Below are 23246 nucleotides of genomic sequence, written 5' to 3' on the forward strand. Positions count from 1 at the left end.
TACATTTAATATTTGTTAAAAATCTATAAAAGAAACACACAGGATACTGTAATAGATTGGAAAGGAAGAGACACTAGGAAAGAATATTTAAAACAGTTTTCAAAATGCTGACTGAGAAACATTAGTGAATCATGAACTCTGTTTAGATGTTGATGACCAGATTTTTTTAAAAAAATGAAATAGAACCGAATGGACATGAATAAAACAGAAGACATTAGAGTATGTCATATGTGGTAAGGGTAACTTGTTTCAGGAAATTACTACTTCTGTTGTATATATCCCTATTGTATACTTATGTAGCACCTGATTCATGATATAAAATGTAGTTGTTATAGTAGATAGTGGTAAAAATAAGCTTGAAAAAACTAAGATATGGCCTCAGGAAAGACTGCTCTGAAGAGGAAGACATTACATTGATGACTAATGAATTGGTTGACATTTTTTTTTATTAAGTAATGGAACTTAATACTCATGCTTATATCTATAAAATGAAACAGTAGGGCTTCCCTGGTGGCGCGGTGGTTGAGAGTCCGCCTGCCGATGCAGGGGACGTGGGTTCGTGCCCCGATCCGGGAAGATCCCACATGCCGCGGAGCAGCTGGGCCCGTGAGCCATGGCCGCTGAGCCTGCGTGTCCGGAGCCTGTGCTCTGCAACGGGAGAGGCCACAACAGTGAGAGGCCCGCGTACCGCAAAAAACCAAACCAAAACAAAACAACAAAAAAAGAAACAACAAAAATCAATGCCAGTCTTTTATTAAAGGAATCAAAATTGCCGTGAGTTGCTCTTTTCAAATATTAATTCAATTGTTTTGAATAGAAATACATCTTGAGTTCTAAATGTTAATTAATAGCAGTAGGTCATTAAAAGACCTCTTCAGAACTTATTGGCAATGATACAAATGTGCTACCTAAGTTTCAAAAGTAGTTCTCTTCTTTTCCAGAGCAGCCAACATGGCCTTCAACCAACTCTCATGTAGCAAGGAAGCTGGCATTAAAAACTGCACAGACATTAGAACATAAAGTTTAAACTTAATTCCCACATTTTCTGCTTATTCTCAAAGACTTAATAGAATCATGATCACACAGTCATGAAACACTCCCAGATGATATTGCAGGTCAGTTCTAGGGGACATCTACAGCTACTGCTGCTGGGTACAGACAAGAGCTCACCCTGCTTTCCCCAGGCACTGAATCCAGCTCTACCCTCTCCATGGCTGCTTTGAAAGCTAGCTGTCTCCCCACCCTTGTCAGAATGAAGTCTACAAAGTGCTTGCTTCTTTTCACCACTAGCTGCTGAAACAGAATAGCCGAGCTCATCTGGTCAGTGAAGTCTGGGTCCCTTGCATATATAGCTGCAAGAGACGCTGGGAAGCAAGTTGCTGGATTCTACTTGGGGAGGTGCTGACTCATAAAGTTGGAATCCTCAAGTTTCGTAAGAGTGTTCAAAGGCTCTGAGAATCATCCAAAGAGTATGATGACCGACAAATGACATATGTCCATAGAGCTGGCAGACATTGTGTTTGGCAAGCCCTTCTCACCTTGGCATAATTTCTTTCAATCTTCTTACTGTCCCTTTCCCATTATGATAACATTCTAGCTTCTTCTAAGATTCTTTGAAATTGAATTCTCACTGGGAGCTGAGAGATGTTTTCCCTCCTTATGACTCTCAATGTCCTAATAAGCTGCTCCCATGGATACTGATGGAGTGTGTAGATTCTGTGAGGTTTGATGAGATGAGAAATTGTTTGAGAACCACTGCTCTGAGGTGATGAGAGGGAGACGGGTGTGTTAGGGTGGGGGGAGAAGATGGCAGATGGGAAGTGGGACAACCAGGTGCCAAGGCCACAAGGTGGGAACAAGCTTGGTGTCCTCCAGGACAGAGGGAAGGGTAGTGTGGTTGACGCATGGAGAGCAGAGTACAGTCCCAGATGTGGTCAGTTCAGTAGATGAGGTGGCCATGAAAAGGAGCTCGGATTTTACTGGAAGTGACATTGCAAGGTTTAAGAAGAGAAGTGATTTTAAGGTTACTGTGTGGAGTGTAGCTTTTAAAAGCTACTTTAGAAGCCTTACTGGTTTCCTCAGGCAGAGCCAGTCTCTCCTTGAATTCAGTGTGTTTTCTTCCCTTAGACAGGTATATCATTTATGCATCTTTCTCTGCCAGTAGACTGAGTTCCTGGAGGGTCCCCTGGGCAGCCTCCAGTTCTGAGCTGCCACCATCATTCTTCTGGGGGAGGAAGTGGGATAAAGGGAGAGCCTTCGAAGCCTGTGGTACAGGCTGTCCTTCCAGCTCACAGGGGGCTCTCTGGGGAACATATGTTTGACTTTCTAGTCCTGGTAATATAAGTTCAAATGTTTATGGATTTTTGAAGCTGCGATGAAAGCATGTCTATTCATGCTGGTAGAATCTATGAGCCTTTTTTAGTTTTAATTTTTTTTACAGAGACCCCACAGAAAAACCTGGGTTACTTGGTAGGGGAAAGGAATGTAGTGTGAGGATGGAGGTGAAACCTTGAGGCAGGCAAACCTGAACGGAGCTGGACGGCAGAGCTCCGGCCTCCTGAACCGGGAGCCTGGGGCCCTGGCCAGACGAGTGGGGTCGACCAGGCCCCGGGTGTACAGCGAGGCAGAAGTTTGGAGGGAGGCAGAGCCCGGCCGGGAGGCACCGGGCCGAGACCACCCAGACGAGACCGGGCCGGCGCAGGGCAGGGGCGGGAGGGGCGGCGGCGGCGGGCCGGAGTCGGACACCGCGCCGCCGGCCGAGAGGCCCCAGACATTCCACGCCAGCCGCGGGAATGCACTGAGCAGGCGGCGCGCGGCCCCGGACGGGTTCGCTGGGCGGGGCCTACGGCCGAGGGGCGGGACCGAAGGCTGCGGGGCGGGGCCCACGGCCGCGGGACCTTTAAATTGGCCGCCCGGGAGCGGCGCACGGGCCCACGACTGACCCAGCCAGCGAGGGAGCGACGACCCCCCCCCGACGGACACGGGCAGCAGCGCCAAGCCCACGATGCTGCGCCATCTGCCGGGACTGCTCCTGCTGCTCTGGCAGCTGCTGCTGCTGCCACCCCCCGCCGTCCCCGGCCCCCTGGACCGCCCCGGCTTCCTGAGGTTGGGGACCCGCGGCCCAGGGGGCAGCCCCGGACGCCGTCCCGCTCCGGCCGCCCCCACCGGCACGCCCTATTCTGGGGCCGGCCAGCACGGCGGGGCCCGCGGCGCAGGTACACGGCCTGGGCGAGGACGGGAGAGGGACCCCAGGCCGAGAGGGACCTGAGAGGGCCTCAGGGAGGGACACCCTCCAGGAAGGAGGGAGATCCCCGGCCGGGGCCGGGCGGGATGGTTGGGTGGGCAGGGGCATCAGGCGTTGAATGAGGAGGAAGAGCCTCCGTCATCCACCAGGTATTCCCTCCATCCCAGCCGGAGCCAGACTGTGGTGCAGGAGAAAGATCCCCTCCCCGATGAATCTTGTGGGGATACTGAGGTCCAGAGAAGGGAAGAGAGAGATGCCCAAGGTCACTCATAGTCAGGGCTAGACTTTGGGTCTCCTGAAGGTCAAACTCCAGCAACTGCCCCCTGAGATTTGGGCAGGGAGGATGGGGCAGCCGTGGGAACACCAGGCGCCTCTCAGCTCTCTGTCCTAGACCCACCTCTGGTTCAGCTCAGTAAACCTTTCCAGAGATTCTGCTTTTAGTTCTCTGGTTGAGCAAAGCTCCTAGAGCAGCAGAGAGGGAAGATCATCTGACACAGCCCCTGACAGCACATATAGGGAAACTGAGGCTCGTCAAGGGGAGGGGACACAGCAAATCAGTGTCAGAGCCCAGAATAAAACTCAGGGCTCAGATAACTCAAGCATGGAACTTTCCACTGCTTCAAGCTACCAAGCTGTCAATATGGTTTACATAAGGTTTTATCTTCATTACCAAAAAGTCCAGCATCAGACTTGTTAAAGTCCTGCTTTAAAGAGAGGCTGCATCAAACCATTTTCTGGATGTCCAGTCTCATCTGGCCAGTGATGCTTCATGGCCCAGGTTGATTTGTGTTGTCTACCCCTCCTGCACCTTTCTGGATAATGTTGAGGAAGAGCGCAAAGTCTGACACTAGTCTCACTGGACTAAAATTAAGGTGTCAGCAGGGACATGTTCCTTTTGGAAAGATCTTAGAGGAGAATCCGTTTCTTTGCCTTTTTCAGCTTGTAGAGACCACCCCCATTCCTTGGCTCGTGGCCTTTTCCCTCCATTTTCAAAGCCGCCAAAGGCAGGATGAGTCCTCACATGTCATCTCTCAGATCTCCTCTTCTGCCTCTCTCTTCCATTCTGGGAGCTGTTGTAATTACATTGGACCCACCAGAATAATCCAGGACAACATCCTCAATCTCAAGCCTTTAACTTAATCACACATGCAAAGTCTCCTTTACCATGTAAATTAACTTAATTACAGGTTCTGGGGATTAGGACATGGACATCTTTGGGGGGCATTATTCCTGCCCACCACACTCCTGTGACCTCCCATAGATGATTCCATGTGAAAAATCAAGTGAAGAAGCAAGGAATCCTGCATGTTTACTTACAAGAACATAGCCTTGATATTAGTAAGGACACCACTTGGGTGTTAGTGACAGCATTGTCAGATATGGGTTTGTATCACATGTAGTTTTCCCTTTACTCAAATTATGCAAAAACGTCCAGATCCAACTCCTGGAAGGATTTTCTTCTTCTTTGCTTTCGATGCATGGTAATTAGGGATGAAATGAAATTCTGGAGGGTTTTTTTTTTTTTAAAGAATTAATTCCTTTTGACCTAGCTAAATACATGACGCACAGCATATTTCAGGCTGGTGGCTCAAAGTCACCAAGCAGGATGTTTACTAGGTACATGAGGTAGTGTTAATTTTGGTAGTAGAAAATGTTCCTTCAGAGAGAGGCAACCATGAAATGAAAGGTCCCTTTGGGCTGGGAGTCAGGAAACCTGGAGTGCAATCTACCGCTATTTTCTACCACTTTCTAGGTCTTACAGCTTCCTGAGACTCAGTTTTCTCGCCTGTAAAATGGGTATAAAAACAATCTCTGCATCTCTAACTTCACAGGATTGTTGTGTTGGAATCCTGTGATCCCTCAGTGGTATTGAAAGTAGGATATTATTTATTGTTTTAGTTAATACCTCTAGGAATCAGGCTAAAACCAAGAGGATACTTTACAGTTTTTAAAAGAAAACTATACAGAGGCATAATTCCTGCTCCAGACTGGGCTTTTTCTGTCATCAACTGCTTAGCCTAGGAATTTATTTTGAATGAATAAATACCTACACCTTTTCCCCCTACACACTGAGTAAATTGCCTTCTTAGAGTTGCATCAATTTCCAGCCCCCTATTAGGAAAGAAAAGAACCCTGAATGACACTTCATGCCCAAGGATCTCATTTCCATTCAGGGCTTGGTGTGTGTGTGCGTGTGTGTGTGCGTGCGTGTGTGTGTGTGTGTGTGTGTGTGTGTGTGTGTGTGTTGAAAGAAGAGGAATGGCTTCTTTCTTAGCTAGTCCTGACTTTTGGATTTGATTTGGGTGGCTAGGAGAGGGAGGAGTATAGAACGAGATTAGAGGAAAAAAGGATAAGAAGGATGTGCTGAAAACAGAAATGTATTGTGTTGCTGTAATGTGCCAGGTACTTTTGTGTGGGAACGATGCAAGTTTCTTGAGGGCAGGGAATCTGGCTTATTTGCTTTTGTAGCCCCATGGCTTAATACATGGTAGGCTCTCAAAAAAATATATTTGGTGAATGAAAAAAATGGAAGAGAGGTGACTGAGACACTTTGGTGGGGGCAGTAGGACAGATACTAGGTCAAAATCTCTGCTTCTTAAAACAAGACATGCTGACAAAGATGGAAGTCAACAGGGACCAGATTAAGTTGTTATCCTTCTTTCCACTTTCAAACTGTAACTCAGGGCTAGTTGGACCTCAAAGTTCACTAAACATGAGTGAATGACCAGATGGAGGGAGAATTTAGGGCTACTCTGGAGCAGTTTTCACCGCCTTGGAAGTGGAGTAAAAGAAGGAGGCCAGCACGAGAGCACCAGTGTGCCTTACCTCACACTCTGCCATTGCCCGAGGGGCTCTGAGGCCCGGGCAGGCAGGGGAGGGCACAGTGAGGGTGCCCTGAGTTCACCTTTCACACGATTCAGGGTCACTGTCCCATTGCCTCTGATGGCCAAGAAGCCCAAGAGAGGTCTGGAATCCATTCATTCCTGGGAGTCTAGAGGAACCTTTGAACAAAACTTTAAGCAGAAGGATACGGTTCCCAGTGAAATTTCAAGACTCAGCCAGCCTGTAGGGGAGATATTTGGGGAAATGTCACACCTCTATGTGAATTCTCACTAGGGAATCCTGAAGGCCTCAGTGCTTTCAACATCCAAAGGGAGGGTGGTCTTGGGGAAGACAGCAGACAGTGGGGTATTTGGGATCAAGGGATGCTGGCCAGAGCTCTCTGGGTGGGAGAACTGACCCCCTTTCTTTCTTGTTTTTTTTTTGTGTTGGCCTGGCCACACGGGCATGTGGGATCTTAGTTCCCGGACCAGGGATCAACCCTCGGCCCCTGCAGTGGAAGCGTGGAGTCCTAACCACTGGACTGTCAAGGAAGTCCCAGAACTGCCCCATTTCTGACTGTGGTCTGCTCATCGCTTAGTCATGTCTGTTTCTCACACCCTTCTTTGCAGGTGTTTGCAAGAGCATGCCCTTGGACTTGGTGTTTATCATTGATAGTTCTCGTAGTGTACGGCCTCTGGAGTTCACCAAAGTAAAAACCTTTGTCTCGCGGGTAATTGACACTCTGGACATCGGGCCGGCAGACACGCGGGTGGCAGTGGTGAACTACGCCAGCACCGTGAAGATCGAGTTCCATCTCCAGACCCACTCGGATAAGCAGTCCCTGAAACAGGCCGTAGCGCGGATCACACCCTTGTCCACAGGGACCATGTCGGGCCTGGCCATCCAGACAGCGATGGACGAAGCTTTCACAGTGGAGGCAGGAGCTCGGGGACCCGCTTCCAACATCCCTAAGGTGGCCATCATTGTGACAGATGGGCGGCCCCAGGATCAGGTGAATGAAGTGGCGGCTCGGGCCCAGGCGTCCGGTATTGAGCTGTACGCCGTGGGCGTGGACCGGGCAGACATGGAGTCCCTCAGGATGATGGCCAGTGAGCCCCTGGACGAGCACGTTTTCTATGTGGAGACCTATGGGGTCATTGAGAAACTTTCCTCTAGATTCCAGGAAACCTTTTGTGGTAAGTCTTTGCTTCCAACTAGAAAAGATGTTATATAGTCAGACATTGTGTATCCGAAAAAAAAGAGATTTCTTCTTTTTTGGTGGAAATTTATGGAAAACTTAAATATAAGCAATGCTTTTTCATATGTGTGTATTTCTTTTTTCTTCTTTTTTTTTGGCGGTATGCGGGCCTCTCACCGCTGCTGCCTCTCCCATCGCGGAGCACAGGCCTCGGACGCGCAGGCCCAGCGGCCATGGCCCACGGGCCCAGCCCCTCTGCGGTGTGAGGGCACCTCCCAGACCGGGACACGAACCCACGTCCCCTGAATCGGCAGGCGGACTCCCAACCACTGTGCCACCAGGGAAGACCTTTATTTTATTTTATTTTATTTTTAGCAACTTAAACATACTTTGTTGGTTTAGAAATATAGAGCTGCCTTATATATAACTTGGTTTGCTCATAAAAATCTTTGTGTTTGCATTAGAAATGTGAAATTCTGGAAATATCCAGGGTACATGATCCTGCTATTCCCTGATGGGGTCAGAAAAAAATACAAATACAAAAATCTCCAGACACCTCTCTTCTCCCCTCTGCCCACCACATTTTTTCCAGATATTTTCTTTAGTTTTTCCATCTCTAGATTTAACAGAACTCTGCTTGTTTTTGGGCAGAAGACGGGGACTGTGTCTGTCTGTGGAAAGATCAGCTGGCTTCTATTCCAGTGTAACTGTCAGTCAGTGTGTACACTTAGTGAATACTCCAGTTTTCAGATTCAGCTCGGTGTCTGATCATTCCTTGTGGAGGGAGAGGCTTAGGGACCAGGAAGATTAGGATTTCAGCTCACTTGTGAGATAGCAAGAAGCAGGGTATTTTTTGTGTTTTTTAAAAAAATTTTTTAAATTATTCTGTTACTGTTCTTCTCCTTTCTTCCTTTAGGTTGGAGCTTAAATCCATGCATGCTGATTTAATTAGAAGTTTTAGCATGAATCAGCCAAACCCATGAATATGAATCCATTCAAGGCTCGGGTTTATCTGTAGTCACTGACCAGAATTATGAATCTGTGGGACTCAAACTTTTTAATTTTTACTTTAAAATTTATTTTTATTTTTCATTTAAAAATTTCTGTCTTCCTTTGTTTCTTTCTTTTTATAGTCATGCCTTATTTTTTATCATTTGGAGATAATCTTTCAAAGCCCTCTGTGGAATTATCTAAGCAGGTGTGGACAAATTTCTAGTTCAGGTGAATTTTAAAATGTAGATACCTTTTGCTATATAATCGATTTCACATTTGTTTTTTCAACACATGTTTATTGATCACTGATGATACAAAGATAAGGTAGTCCCTCCCTACCGTCAAGCAACAGTCTGCGGCTGGGGATGAGACAAACAAGTGAACCAATAATTACAATTGTAAATTTCAAGGAGACTTTATATATAAATGAATGTGAAACTCAGCAATCAACAATTTGTCAGGAAATGAGAGACGAAGTCTTGGTCTGACCTCATCTCAACCAGACCTGGCCGGGGACCCTTTATCTTTCCTGCCCTAGGACACTGGGTCTTCACAAGCTGTCCTTGGCTTTGGTGGCATTGACTCAGCATTCATTGGTTTCCCAAAAGAAAATAGCTTTCTTTCTCCCAGAAAACCCCCCTGTGTTTGTGGGTGAGAACTTTTCCATAAAGATGCTGGTCTATGGCAAGGCTGGGTCTCAAAGATAGCACCTGGGGTTGGGCTTGAAGAACATAAAGTAACAAGTGGTGAGTGGTCATCTTTTCATTCTGGTATGAAAGATCTGCTTGTTCTGGGGGGAAAATACCCTCTCTATGGAAAAAAGACTGAGAGGTAGCTGCTGTAGTCAACGAGCTGGAAAGATTATTCCATGAGAAGGCCCTTCTTGGGAAAATATTAACCTGTCCTGTTGCCAAAATAGTGGAGGCTGGGTGACCTGCCACAGGGGTGCCAGCCTCCTGCAACAGGCCTCCTTGGTTTCTCAGAAATGACTAAATTCATTGATTCTTTTATCAAAACACGTCACTGGGGGAAAAAAATCTGAGGTTAAAAATGGCTCCAGGAGCAAAAAGATGAGGATGCAGTTTAGCTAATGTAATCTAATTTGTTGTTTTCTTCCTTTTCTTTTTACTGGTTTGTATATAGCATGTAAGTTTATTCTCCTGGCAGATATGAGAGTCGCGTGCGTATACATTTGGGCTTAGGGACTCATGCCGCCTATTCGGAAGGCAGTTAGCTATGTTGCCCTCCACCATTTGCAATTTCAAACATGTATTGCTGCCCAAGAGTGAGTGGGTTCCAGGCCTAGAGGAAAGCCTGGGTGTGAATTCTGTTTAGACACAAACTCTAGAACCCTTGGAAACTGGGTTCTGGTGGCAGTGGGACCCCTAGCTCATAGAACTTCAGGAATGACATTACTGTTCCCTTCTTTCTGTTGGGAAGCAAAAGTCTTTTTTTCTGGCTAGGTGGATACATTGAATAAAATATCGAATTGCCTGATTCATGTAAAGTGTTTGGCTTCAGCTCCAAATTCAAAATTCCCTTTCTTTTTTGAGAAAGTCAACCACAAGATCTATGATTTTAAATTAGTTACAATATAAACATTACGGAGAGTGGTGTTTATAATAAACCAGGGGCAGGAAACAAGTAGCCAATTTTTAGAGTGAACTAAAGGTAGAATCAGAGAGGAACCTGGAGAGTGATTTGTTTTGACACAGGCGGAAGTATCTGAAATGCTTCTTACCTGTCGGCGCTGACTGTTGTAAATTTCCTTTGCACAGCTCTGGACCCATGTGCGCTGGGCACACACCAGTGCCAGCATGTGTGTGTCAGTGACGGGGAAGGCAAGCACCACTGTGAGTGCAGCCAAGGATATTCCTTGAATGCCGATAAGAAGACGTGTTCAGGTGAGGCTGCTTAAGGGGCGGTGGTTGATGGAAACTTACCTGGGGACTCACCCCAGGCTTTGGACTGGCATTATGCTTTTCTCCTAACTGCCCTGTGGTGGATTTACTGTTATCAATGACTTTTCTTGAAAAGGAACATGAGGAGAAAAGTGAGGTAATACCTAAAACAGTATGTAATACTGTAAGTAATGTAATAGTATAAGTACCTGTTATAGTACTTATTACTAGGTTTAGAGAGAAGGGTTAGTAGGGAAAAGGGCTAGTGAGGAAGGGGGCTAAAACTCTTCGTCCTTTTGAGGTTTTGGATTTTTTTTTTCCTGGGTTTTATTTCATTAAATACAAGCTCCTCTTACCTGTCTGTGACCGTAGAAGATTCATGGAATCTAGAAGTGGAAGAAAATCTAGGGAGGTTCTCACTCATCTGCTCTATGAATACTCACGTACAATCAATGAAGAGTGGGAATTAGGTCCAGTTTGTTAAATCCTAGAAAAAAGTTTTAGAGAGGAAGAAAACTTAGAGATCATTTAATTCAACCTGCTCATTTAATAGAAAATGAAACTGAGACCTCCACAAGAAGGGAGAAGACTTACCTACCCATGTCATGGGGTCTGTTAGTGAAAGAGTCAAGGCGAAGTGGGTTCCCACCCAGTCCAGCAGGCTTCCTCTCGTGCCAAGCTGTCCCATTTCATTAGCACTGTTGTGTGTGTGTGTGTGTGTGTGTGGCCCGTAGTTATTTATTTGCCGTGTTTTCCATGTGTTGACATTTGTCCTGATCATCTTTTGATAGTTATTAATAAGTGTGCTCTTAACACTCACGGCTGTGAACACATCTGTGTGAACGACAGAACTGGCTCTTATCATTGTGAGTGCTATGAAGGTTATACCTTAAAAGAAGACAGGAAAACGTGTTCGGGTAAGTGGGGGCAGAGGCTTTACTGTTGCCTCCCTGTTTACCTATCTCCCTAGTCAGTGTTTGGCGGGGGTCACATCCACGGGGAGCTCGGTCTCTTTTCCTCTCTTGCCATCTTGGGCTTTTCCCCTTTCTTATTAGGAAAGTTATAAATGGCAGCATGTGTGTCTCATGACCCACATGTGTGAGTGTGTTATTTCCTTCTCTGTACCCAGCCCTAAGAGTCCTTTCCAGAATCTAAAGACAATTTAGTATGTGAAAATCAAATAACAGCCCACAAGGAACTTACTACTTACAGAAAGAAAAGCAGTCATTCCATAGTGGAGAAACCTGGCAGACACCACGTCAACCAAGACATCAGAGTTAACATCACAGCAATAACACACAGTGACGTCATGCATCTCCTGACATGAGGTTCTGAGGGCACAATAGCACTTCTGTGGTATTCTTGCTAAAAATTCAGAGTCATGAGGAAACCTCAGACAAACCCAAATTGAGAGACATTCTACAAACTAATTTTCCAGTAATTTTCAAAAGTGTCACAGTCATGAAAGGCAAAGACAGACTAAAGAAATGTCCCAGATTGGCGGAAACTAAGGAGATGTGACAACTTAATGCAATGTGTGATCCTGGATTGGATCCTGGACCAGAAAAAGGACATTAGTGGTGGAACCATTGGCAAAATTTGAATAATTAATGGCATTGAATAGTTAATGGCATTGTATCAGTATTAGTTTCCTGGTTTTGGTAATTACACTGTGCTTATATAGGATGTTAACATTTGGGGAAATGGGGTGAAGTACTGGATTTTTTTCACTATTTTTGAAACTTTTTTATAAGCCTGAAGTGATTTCAAAACAAAAAGCTCAAAGATTAAAAAAAAAAAAGTTAAAAAATATCATGTCAGTACAGAGAAAAATACATTGAGTAGCAATTTGGGTCTTGAGTTCTGATGCTGTTCTGAATCATTTGGTCTACTTTGGACTCAGTTTCCTCATTTATTACAGGAGAGGGTCGAGCTACAGTTTCTTCAAACTCTAATTCTATGTCTTTCTGATTCTAGTATAATTCGTCCCACAGCTGTTAGAATCCCTCTGATTCAGCATAAATACAACAAATCTAAAAGGAACGCTTTAGAAAGTATTCATGAGATACTTCGATTATAAGAGCTCAGTATAGGGCTTCCTTGGTGGCGCAGTGGTTGAGAGTCCACCTCCCGATGCAGGGGACGCGGGTCCGTGCCCCGGTCTGGGAAGATCCCACATGCCGCGGAGCGGCTGGGCCCATGAGCCATGGCTGCTGAGCCTGCGCGTCCGGAGCCTGTGCTCCACGGGAGAGGCCACAACAGTGCGAGGCCCGCGTACCGCCAAAAAAAAAAAAAAAAGCTCAGTATAGATGATTCTGAAAAGGGGTGGGGAAAAATAGAAGCATAAGTATTGTGTGTGTAGGAGTTTGTTTTACTCAGCTAATTCCTAGTGAGAACAGATATTACTGATGACTTTGAGTGGTTTCTAATAAGTTTGCCTCTCTGCATTGCTAGCTGCAAATAAGAAGATTTCTATATATGGCTGATAAAAGACTTTTCCACGTTTAACATCTTTTCTTCTGGACTTCTGTTGGGCAGCTCAAGATCAGTGTGCTTTGGGCACACACGACTGTCAGCACATTTGTGTGAATGACAGAGCTGGGTCTCATCACTGTGAATGCTACGAGGGCTACACTCTGAATGAAGATAAAAAAACGTGTTCAGGTAAGGTCCACTCAGTAACTTCTTTCATCCGGGGCTCTTTCTACTGCAGTGAAACCAACTTGCATTTCACCAAGGGAGAGATTCTTAAAGGTAATGTAAGGAATCGGGCTTCAGACATTCTACCATGCTTTTCAGACCAAGGTAAACATTGCTCAGGAGGCAGTGAGCTCACTAGGTTTTGCAAACATAGCTCACTTCAGAAAATTACTGGGTAATGGGTAGGGAGTGGGGGATATAAGAAAAGCTAATTGAATGTACGGTCCTAATCCAGGAAAATTTTATAGCTCTGTAAAGCAAATAGGAAACTTTAGAGGAAGTCAGCTGGACAGTAAGTATTTGGTGTGATAGGCTGAACTGGTCTTTTTCCAATTAAAACTTGGCCTGGAACTTTTCTGTAGCGTTAATCTTAAAGCCAGATCGTTTTAGTAAAGGAGGCTTTGTAACTGACTGAATTAGACCCACACAGATCTTCCAGTAAGTCTGAAGCAAGTCCCTCCCTGACAGTTTCTAGATGATCAGTCTTGGGTGAATGTGAGACTTATAACTTGGCGAGGAAGCCCTTGCCGGAACTGCTAATCCTCATTAATTTGATTTAAACTCACTGACAGAACAGAGTGGCATTTGTAATGTAAAACCACTCCTAAGAGAAATTCCTAGCTCTCAGGGTGGTGTTTAGTTTGGGCATATTCAATATTTTTTTAGATTTTATGTATGCTTTCCTCTTCCTTGAGATGTGATGTGTGACCTTTTCAAGAGAGATTAAAGGAAGTGGCATATAACTAATTCCCCTTTTTTTAAAAAAATGAGATCAATAAAAGAGTTCTGAGCACCTATTTTGTTCCCAGGACTCTGCTAAGCACTGTGGGGATGTAAGGAAGCATCAGCTTCTGCCTCTGAGCTACGTACAGGCTGGGTGCAAGGAGAAACAGCTCCTTAAGAAAGCAGGGACTCTTAGCCAGGGAGAGTGACTAAGGGCGGGAGGGGCTGGGAGGCAGGAGGTCTGGGATGAACACAGAGGGCTGGGACTGGAGGTGGGCCTCGGCAGGAGGGCGGATAAGGCTTAGATGAAGGAGTGGAGAGGGCAAGGGCAAGGGGAGTGGCTTGCACTGGTTTGTTCAGGGGGTGGGACTAAGTCAGTTGGATGGAAAGGAGTCAAGGCTGCACTTCTCAAACAGTTACAAGTATCCCTCTTGGTACTTTAAGCAGGACCTTTAATCTGAAGACCTGGGAAGAGGAAACAAAAACACATTTACATGTAAACTAACAGATGTTATGGCATAAAATGGACCATTTTATTAAGAAAAGAAATCAAAGGAGATTTTCAGTTAAGGCAGACTACTCCAGGCAACACTTCCAGATAACGGTTTGCCAACATTCTTCAGTGCCTACTGGGTACCATGCACGGTTCTAGGCATTTTAGGCACAGTCACACATTTACTGCTCACAGCAACTTTACTCACAGCAACTTTACAAGGAAACTGAGGCACAGACAAAGTAACTTGCCTATGGTCACTTGCCTAGTGAGTAGCAGAGCCAGGATCTGAACCCAGGCACTTGCTCTGGTGGTTACATATGCTCTCAAACACTAAGCTACACGTCTCATGGTGCAAAGCACAGGACAGCAAAAGGAGATAGAAGAAAAAGACGAGATGGTGAGAAGCTGGTATTTATATATTTTACAGCAATAATGGATGCCATTCTAAAACTGGGTCAGATCCCCTCTAATGGCCTGCCTTCCCCTTGCTGGGCAGTGGCAAGGCCTGTAAATTAAATGTGGAGCCCCAGATCACGGGTCAGGGGCTGGAGGCACATCCACTTGTTATCGCTAGAGTCGCTGCTAAGCTGGGCTGAGGGGAAAACAAAATGTTCTGCTAGTAGGCATTTTGCTGGAAACATCTGAATTGTAGTAGTGAAGGGGAATATCAGTGTGAAAGTTGGAAAGACACTATGGATAGATTACCTAGGGCCTTACGCTTCATGAACAGCTGTTTTATAGGCAATAGTGAGCCATGGAAGGTTTGTGAGCATAAAATGACACTTAAGAGGAGAGTTAGAGGAGAACAAATAAAGTAGTTTGGCTTCTGCAATGGCCGAGGAAGAACCTATGTATCCCAGGAAGCCCTTGTTCCTTGTAATGTATTTACTTGTGACAGACACAAATACTTCCCTGTCCAGTCATACACACCATCACCATCATCATCATCATCATTGTTATTATTTTTTCTGTGTGTGTGTGTGTGTGTGTGAAGGCCAGTGTTTTCTGTCCCACTTTAAGCATCAAGGGCAGGCCCTTGGTCAACATAGTTTTTGTGTAGCATCAAATGTAACTCCATGTGCAGGTAGGTCCCTAATAATTTATTTTTGGTGATGGTGAAGATGATCTGTGTATAGCTGGAGAGGTTGGAGGCATTCATGGTCATCAGGAAAGGCTGGAGATAAGTTCTGGAATAGAATCAAGACTCAGTGCAGCCCCAGGACTGCAGATAGCAAAAAAGAGAAGGCACCGAGATAGCTGCAAGAGATAACAAGGAACAAGGAACAAGGAAAGGGGTGTGGGATAGGGAACGGGAAAAGAGGCTCTCTCCTTCTGAAACATGGGAGACGCATTGCTGACGACTGTAGGATTCATTTGCTGCACTTGTTGGCACCGAACGAAAGCTTCTTTCTCCCGGAAGTCTGTGTTTAGTTTCCAGTTGTAATTTGTGAATATTCTCTTTCCTGACCCATTCCTGGTCAGTTCGTAACCAGTGTGCACTGGGCTCTCATGGGTGCCAGCACATCTGTGTGAATGATGGGGCCGCGTCTTACCACTGCGATTGTTATACTGGCTACACCTTGAATGAAGACAAGAAGACATGTTCAGGTAAAGACTGTCCCTTTAAGCCTAATTCATGTGCTAGGACAGTCTTAGGAGTGAGCTTTCCTGTCTCCAAGTCTGAAGCACGCTTCTGTGTCTTGCTCCTTGGTCAGAATTCTCCAGTGGTTCCCAAACGTCTTCACAATGCAATAATTCTACCTTTCCACCAGGCATCCTACCCTCCATGGTCTGATTCCATTTTTTTTTCCTAATTAAAGTCTCTCCCTAAGTCCAGGTTCTTTTTTAATTACAGTAAAATATACATGACATAAAATCTAGCATGTTAACCATTTTAAGTGTAGTCCAGTGGTGTTAAGTACATTCACATTGTTGTGTAACTATCCCACTGTCCATCTCCAGAACTTTTTTTTATCAACCCAAGCTAAAGCTCTGTACCCATTAAACAAAAACTCCCCATTCCACTCTCCCTACCCATGGTAACCACTCTTTTTCATCTTGTCACTACATTTGGCCCCAGATTCACTCCTTCTCTCCAAGACCTGTGATCCAGCCACATGGACTGTTTGATATTCCTGGAGCATGCCCTGTACTCACCTGTCTCCATCCTTTACTGTAATCTGCTTCCCTTGCCTCTTCTGCTTGTCAAAATCCAAGAACCACATCCTTGCCAACGTTTGGTTTTGTTGGATTAAACTTTTGTCAGTCTGGTAGATGTAAAGAAGTATCTCCCTGTAGTCTTTCTTTTCCCCATTTCCTGGTTACAAAAGAGGCTAAGCTTCTCTTCTTATATTTATTTGTCACTTCAGTCTCTTATCTGGAAAAGCTATTTATGCCTTTATTTTTCTATTGGGTTATTTATATTTTTCTTACTTATCATAACAACTCTTCACATGTCTGGATATAAATTCGTTGTTTTTATGTGTTGCAAATATCTTCTCCTAGACTGTATTTATATTTCCACTTCTTAAATGACGTCTCTGCAACAGCATTCGTTATGTTTTAATTCTTAAGTTGTGCAGTGGGTTTATCATGCATTCATTTTTATGCATTATGAGGCATTTGTCTTTATTATGCATCTTAACTTACATCAGTGTCCTATAAATTACTTTTTGTGAATCAAATGTTACAAAATAATGTCTGTTTGTTTAATTTCCAGGACTAGCTCAGTTTTTACCCCCTCTACCAGAATTCCCCTTATTCTTCCATTGAACTGTGTCCTCTTTTTCAGCACTGGATGCCTTGTGTTGAGGTTACTTGTGTGTTCCTTCAATCCTTCCTTCATCCAATCAATAAATATAGCGTCTGCTATGTTCTAGGCACTAGGTATACAATCATGAACAAAACAGGTATGGTCTTTGGTAACAGTCTAGGGGGAAAAGACAAGTACATAACACATTTATAAATTAAGAGCAGTGATGGAAGAGAACAGAATGGGGGTTGGGGAACCTATTTCAGGTTGGGAGGGTCTCTCTGAGGAAGTGGCATTTGAATGCTGAGGATCAGCGGCAGGTAGGTTGAGACTGGAATGCTGGCGGAAGGAGGGAGAGCAACGCCAGGTCCTGAGTGGTGGCTTTAGTGGGGAGAGGAGGTGAAAGGCCACCCGTGTGACGGAAGCATGACCAGCCAGGGATAAGTGTGGGGTAAGGCAGTTTGGAGAGTTAGGCGGGGTCAAATCATGCTGCTGCTCTGGGGCATGGGAAATTCTATGAGAAATGGGAAGTCACGGAGGGTTTGTAGCAGTGGAGCAGCGCAATGCTGTTTATATTTTTAAAAGTCACTCTAGCTGCTGTGTGAACAGCGGGTTGAAGGGGATGAAGAGCAGAAGACGACCAGTTCGGGGGCTATTGCAGTTGGGCTAGGATGGTGACAATGTGGTAGAAATAAACTGATTCCAGACATGTTTTGAAGGTAGGATGAACGGGGCTTGGTGACAAACTGGATGTGGGGATAGGATGGGGGTGGAGTAGGATGGCTTTCCTATTCCACTTGAGCAGCTGGAAGGAGGGGGTATCTTTACTGAGGGGACTGAGAGTGAAGCAGATTTGGGGAAGAAAATGCAAGTTTTGGACTTGTGGTTTTATGCTCCTGTAGACCCCAAGGACCACGGGTAGTAGATTTTGTCTGTACTCTTAGCATCTACCATAACACGTGACAGTTACTCAGCAGACACTTCTTCATTTGAAGTAAAGTGTGGATCAGTTTCTTGGGGAGGGTGAGGGTTAATAAGGAGCAGCTTGCTTGTAGAATTTGAGTATTTCTGGGTGCTGTCTTCCTATCTTAAGTGTTTAATCTTCAGAAAAATCAGTCTTGGGCACTTTTTCTTCTCCTGGAAGGTGAGGATTCCAGAATGGTTTATAATGGCTTAGGCTCTGACCTCATTTCTTTAGCCATTCACCTATTTATTTGTTCAGCAAGTATTCATGGAACTTCTGTTCTTTATCTAGTACTGTGTTACATCCCGAGGAAGTAACTGGAGACAGATTAACGTTTTGTGGTTTGCACTGTACAAGTCTTTGCACTACTTTTGTTACATTTATTCCTAAATATTTTATTCTTTTTGCTGCCAGTGTGAATGGATCCATCTCTCAACTTTCAATTGTGCAACATCCCAGTTTTCTATGGGGTGTTTTAATGAGAATATTACACTGAGCCCCTACCCTCACAGAGCTTATAGGCTATCAGGCAAGGTATACTGGAAAAGTATCATAGGTACCAATTTTATACTCTGTACAGGTATGATGGGCATGTACTTGATATTCAGTAGATACTTTTTGGCTTACTAATTAATTTACTGATCGAGATGGGAATTTGAGCTGGCTGTCCCTGAAAGTTTCAATAGGATTTAGACAGCTAGATAGATTAATCAAGTAAATTTATGGTCCTCCAGCCCTGTATCTTATCTTTGTATTGGGTTGACCAAAAAGTTCGTTCGGGTTTTTCTGTAACATTTTACGGATAGAATGTGGGAGAAAATGCAAGAGCAAAGGACTACTCTTTGTCTCCAAGCAGTACTACTACTCAGTTGGAAGCTTATTCATCAGTCTTTAGATCTGGAAGTTACTCTTATTTCTCTTAGGCAACTTTAGGGGCTATGATATTGAGTAGGAATAGCCGCCTCACTGAATTACAGAAAGCAATTGGAGTTAGAATCATCATTCTCCCACGTTCTTTGCTTAAATGTCAATACAAACCTGAATTTTTAGTTCCAAAGTATTTATGGGTAAGTAGAATTTTCAGTTCAAACCATTCAGTAGAATAATAGTCTGTGTAGGAAATCAGGAATTACCTAGTTTTAAACCTTGAAATGTTTTGGCCACACAAATAGAGGACTGTTTTCCTCATTTTCATTTTTTAAAATTGAAGTATAGTTAATTTACAATGTTGTGTTAGTGTCAAGTATACAGCAAAGTGATTCAGTAATATATACATATATAACTTTTCAGATTCTCTTACATTATAGGTTATTACAAGATACTGAGTATAGTTCCCTGTACTATACAGTAGGTCCTTGTTGTTTAACTATTTTATATATAGTACGGATATGTCTTAATCCCAAACTCCTAATTTATCTTCTGCCTTCCCCCAATCCCCTTTGGAAACCATAAGTCTGTTTTCTATGTCTGTGAGTCTATTTCTGTTTTGTAAATAAGTTCATTTGTATCGCTTTTTTAGATTCTACATGTAAGTGATATATGATATTTGTCTTTCTCTGTCTGACTTACTTTACTTAGTATGACAATCTCTAGGTCCATCCATGTTGCTGCAAATGGCATTATTTCATTCTTTTTATGGCTGAATAGTATTCCATTGTATATATGTACCACATCTTCTTTATCCATTCATCTGTCGATGGACATTTAGGTTGTTTCTATGTCTTGGCTATTGTGAATAGTGCTGCTATGAATATTGGGGTGCATGTATCTTTTCAAATTAGGGTTTTCTCCAGATATTTGCCCAGAAGTGGGATTGCAGGATCATATGGTAGGTCTATTTTTGGTTTTTAAAGGAACCTCACACTGTTCTCCATAGCGAACATTTTCATTTCGTAATGAGTACACAGTATCACAAGGGATTGTCTTATCTCTGCATTCTTGGCTTCTCCCTGCATCAACTTAAATATTTACTTTATATCATGGAAAATTTCAGACAATTACAAAAGTATAGAGAACAATAGAATGAACTCTCATATAACCATCACCCAGCTTTGACAATTGTAAACTTTTCCTCAACATCTCTAACTCAGTTTCTTTGGTGACAAAGTCCACAGTACTTCCTCCTCTTTCCATGTGCTCTTATATTCTTTTATCTCCTAGAAAATGCATCTAGGTAAGAATTAAAAACAGAAGTATTGGACTTCCCTGGTGGCGCAGTGGTTGAGAGTCCGCCTGCCGATGCAGGGGACACGGGTTCGTGCCCCGGCCTGGGAGGATCCCACATGCCGCGGAGCGGCTGGGCCCGTGAGCCATGGCCGCTGAGCCTGGGCGTCTGGAGCGGAGAGGCCACAACAGTGAGAGGCCCGCATACCGCAAAAAAAAAAAAAAAAAAGGAAGTATTGAATCACAGATTTCCTGATTTGCTATGATTTCTAATTAGCTATAACATTTTGTGTATTGTCATTGTCTTCAGCCATTGCAGAAGCACGAAGACTCACCTCCACAGAAGATGCGTGTGCGTGTGGGGCCACACTGGCATTCCAGGATAAGGTCAGCTCATATCTGCAGAGACTGAACACCAAGCATATCCTTTCTGGAAGGTTTTCTGCTTCTGCTTGAAGCCAGCCTAGGTACTACAATTGAGTTGACATTTTAGGACATTCCACAGGACAAGTGCCTTATTCATTAAGTTTTAAGATGAGCCATAGTAATACACAGCTTTAATTTCTTTACTTTAGAGTTCTTTTAAAATGTTTTAAGACCGTTACACCCATTCTTATTTACATGTAAGAGCTGTGTAATTATTTATTTTTCTAGTGCTTCTCCATAGCAGTATAAGCTCCTAATTGCACTCTATTTGACAGTGCTATTACCCTGATTCCTTAGTATGACTTTCTTATTCAGAATCTGTACATGTACAAAACGAGTCAGCTGATTAATGGAGTGTGATAGTTCAGACGACACATAGCTGTGTGCTTTGTCTAGCCAAGTGGTCAAAAAGCAGATTTCAAAATGTAACACGGTACTACCTCAGAAACTTTCAAAATCAGTTTTTTAGCCAAAGGAGTAATTCAGGAAAAGTACTTTTTCTTAGCGTAGTTCAAGTTAACAACACCTTTCCTAGGGATCTTAGAGGCATGGTATTCAGACTGTGATAGGGATACCCTAGGGGTATGCAGAGACTTTCCAGGGGTATGTGGGGACACAGAACATTTTAAAGGAATCAATTTCCAAATCCTTCACTTCCTTAAATCGATCTGCCTACAATGCAACTTGGGGTCAGTTGGCATTCTCTTTTCCCATCTCTCACTTCAGTGTCACCATTCTCTTAAATTTATACAAGAAAGGCATACCTCTTACTTACCCTGAACTTTACTAAGGTGAATTTCTTGGAAAGGTAAACTCTCCAGAGAGCTTTTAAATTAAGCCTTCATAAACACATCTCCCCCAATTCATCCCATTAGGAGATACCTTTCTAATTACAATTCACCTTTTATTTTTAATGATTTTTATGTCAAAATTGTGACTTATTCGCTGTTTGGATCAACTGTGTCCCCATAATAGTTGTAATGGTAGCTCAACTGAGACGATTAAAAAAACTTAGCACCTTATGGTCAAAGAAAATTAATTCAAAGGTAATTTCAATATAAATGTGTATGTGCTTGTCGTTTGTATTGTTTACACCAGAGAAGTATAATAGAGTGATAAAGAACAGATTTCCAAGATTCAAAGTAGAATAAAATTGTGGAGGAAGTAGAAAGGAAATACAAATTCAAGGAAATATTTTATTTTAGAAGAACAACAGTAGTAACAATTCAGTATGGTATTAATATTACATGGGATACATTTAGAAGACTGACTTAAATTTTGTTTTAAAGCATCAATATTTATAATATAGCAGAAATTGCATATTTGCAACTAAAACTGATGATGAAAATTTTCATGTAATCTAAATAGGCACAAGATTCACTTATTTGTCAAAATTATTTTAGGGGACATATGAACAAAAAAATGTTTGAAGACCACTGCTTTACATCATGCTCGCTAAAGAACAGAATATCTGAGTTTTAGATAGATTTTTGGTGAGAAAACAATTTCACTCTTTTTGTTCAAAATAGAACTTAAATATATATATATATATATATATATATATATATATAATCTTGTATTGAAGTGTTTGAAAGTGTGTTTGCATTTTCTAATGTTTAAAAATATACGGTGTTAGCCTTAACAACTTAGCCACTTGATGACATTTTGGAGAAGTTGCAAGCAAATGAATATGGACAAATACATCGTTAAATTCCTCAAATTTTTTACCTGGAAATATGAAGCATTTGGTGTATTTAATACTTTGGCATACTCCAGTGTTCCTGCTAGTAATCTGCCATTACCAATGCTTTAATGTTACTGGATAAGTAGTATGAGGATCTTCTGGAGAATCTGTATCATTTTTCTAAGGAAATAAATGTCCCTTATTCAGAGCAAATTTTAGTGTCTCTAAGCTATGACTGTGAAATGGTAGGAAACAGAGTGAAAAGTTTCATAATTTCTTTCTTTCTTTACTAATTGAGCCATTTAATTTTTTAATGTCTATATTAATAAGATAAACAGGCTTAAAATGCGAACTTTTGATCTGTTTTCTTGATAGTATTTATAGTGTAAACCAGTCTTGTTACTTTAGAGTGTAAATTGTACAGGGTATTTACACATAAAAAGTTCATATAATTGAATTGAGATGAATACGATTTAGAACTATATCTTCATCACTTTTTGTTTTTTTCTCATTTTTGCCAGAGTATTGTTGAAGCTGTGATCAGGAGATTGTAATACACATGCTTAAGTATAGTTAATACAGATTAAGTGAACTGTTATATGTCATTTTCAATTCATTCTGATGTTAGAAAGAAACACACAACTAGTTGTGAATTAAGTGTTAAACTTTTTACCAAGGACAAAAAACCCTAAATTTACTTTACTGTTTTACTCTAGGATCCAGTCAATAAAATTATATATTTATAAATACTGGTATAATAAGTAACAAAACCTAATGTCTTTTAAAATGTTAATGATAAGCCTAACTCTTTTTTTTCACTTACATATTTGATAAATTTTTTTTCCGCTTTTATGCTTATAACTTTTAGAAAAAAATAGTTCTTTAAATTGTATACTACTCATTCTTTTCTTGGTTTATGTTGTGTTTAGTATAATAAAAATGTCAATATCTTTATATATTATTGTCATGCTTTTTTTGGGTAACTCTTATATCAACTTTGCCTATTAACATATTTTCTTAAATTAAGCTGAATTACAATTATTTTGAATGAAACAGTTTCTTGTCAAAGGACACAACACTGTGACTCCTCCTATAATTTAATCTCATGCTCTTAAAATTAAAAATTTAAGCTCAGGTTAAACAGAAAGGCTTTAATCAAGATTGTTGTGGGAGAGGGAA

The 23246-nt window shown here is 42.7% G+C and overlaps 1 protein-coding gene across 1 annotated transcript; it reads left to right on the forward strand.

The window, feature by feature from the left end:
- The first annotated feature begins 1806 nt into the window (after positions 1–1806).
- On the forward strand, positions 1807–22093 carry MATN3 (matrilin 3). The gene is made up of 10 exons (XM_065890857.1): positions 1807–1833; positions 2546–2826; positions 2947–3215; positions 6697–7263; positions 10037–10162; positions 10951–11076; positions 12698–12823; positions 15561–15686; positions 20268–20378; positions 22038–22093. The coding sequence occupies exons 1-10, from the start codon at positions 1807–1809 to the stop codon at positions 22091–22093; spliced, it is 1815 nt and encodes a 604-aa protein (XP_065746929.1).
- Positions 22094–23246: the final 1153 nt, after the last annotated feature.

This window comes from Phocoena phocoena, chromosome 14 (assembly GCF_963924675.1).
Source record: "Phocoena phocoena chromosome 14, mPhoPho1.1, whole genome shotgun sequence".
In the NCBI taxonomy this organism is placed as follows: domain Eukaryota; kingdom Metazoa; phylum Chordata; class Mammalia; order Artiodactyla; family Phocoenidae; genus Phocoena; species Phocoena phocoena.

What these genes read in the sequence shown, in the direction of transcription:
- MATN3 (XM_065890857.1), top strand. Translation starts at nt 1,807, where the DNA reads ATGGCAGATGGGAAGTGGGACAACCAG. An exon ending in ATTCCAGGAAACCTTTTGTG is followed by an intron (nt 7,264 to 10,036) that starts GTAAGTCTTTGC and finishes TCCTTTGCACAG; the next exon opens with CTCTGGACCCATGTGCGCTG. An exon ending in GCAGAGACTGAACACCAAGC is followed by an intron (nt 20,379 to 22,037) that starts ATATCCTTTCTG and finishes CAACTTAGCCAC; the next exon opens with TTGATGACATTTTGGAGAAG.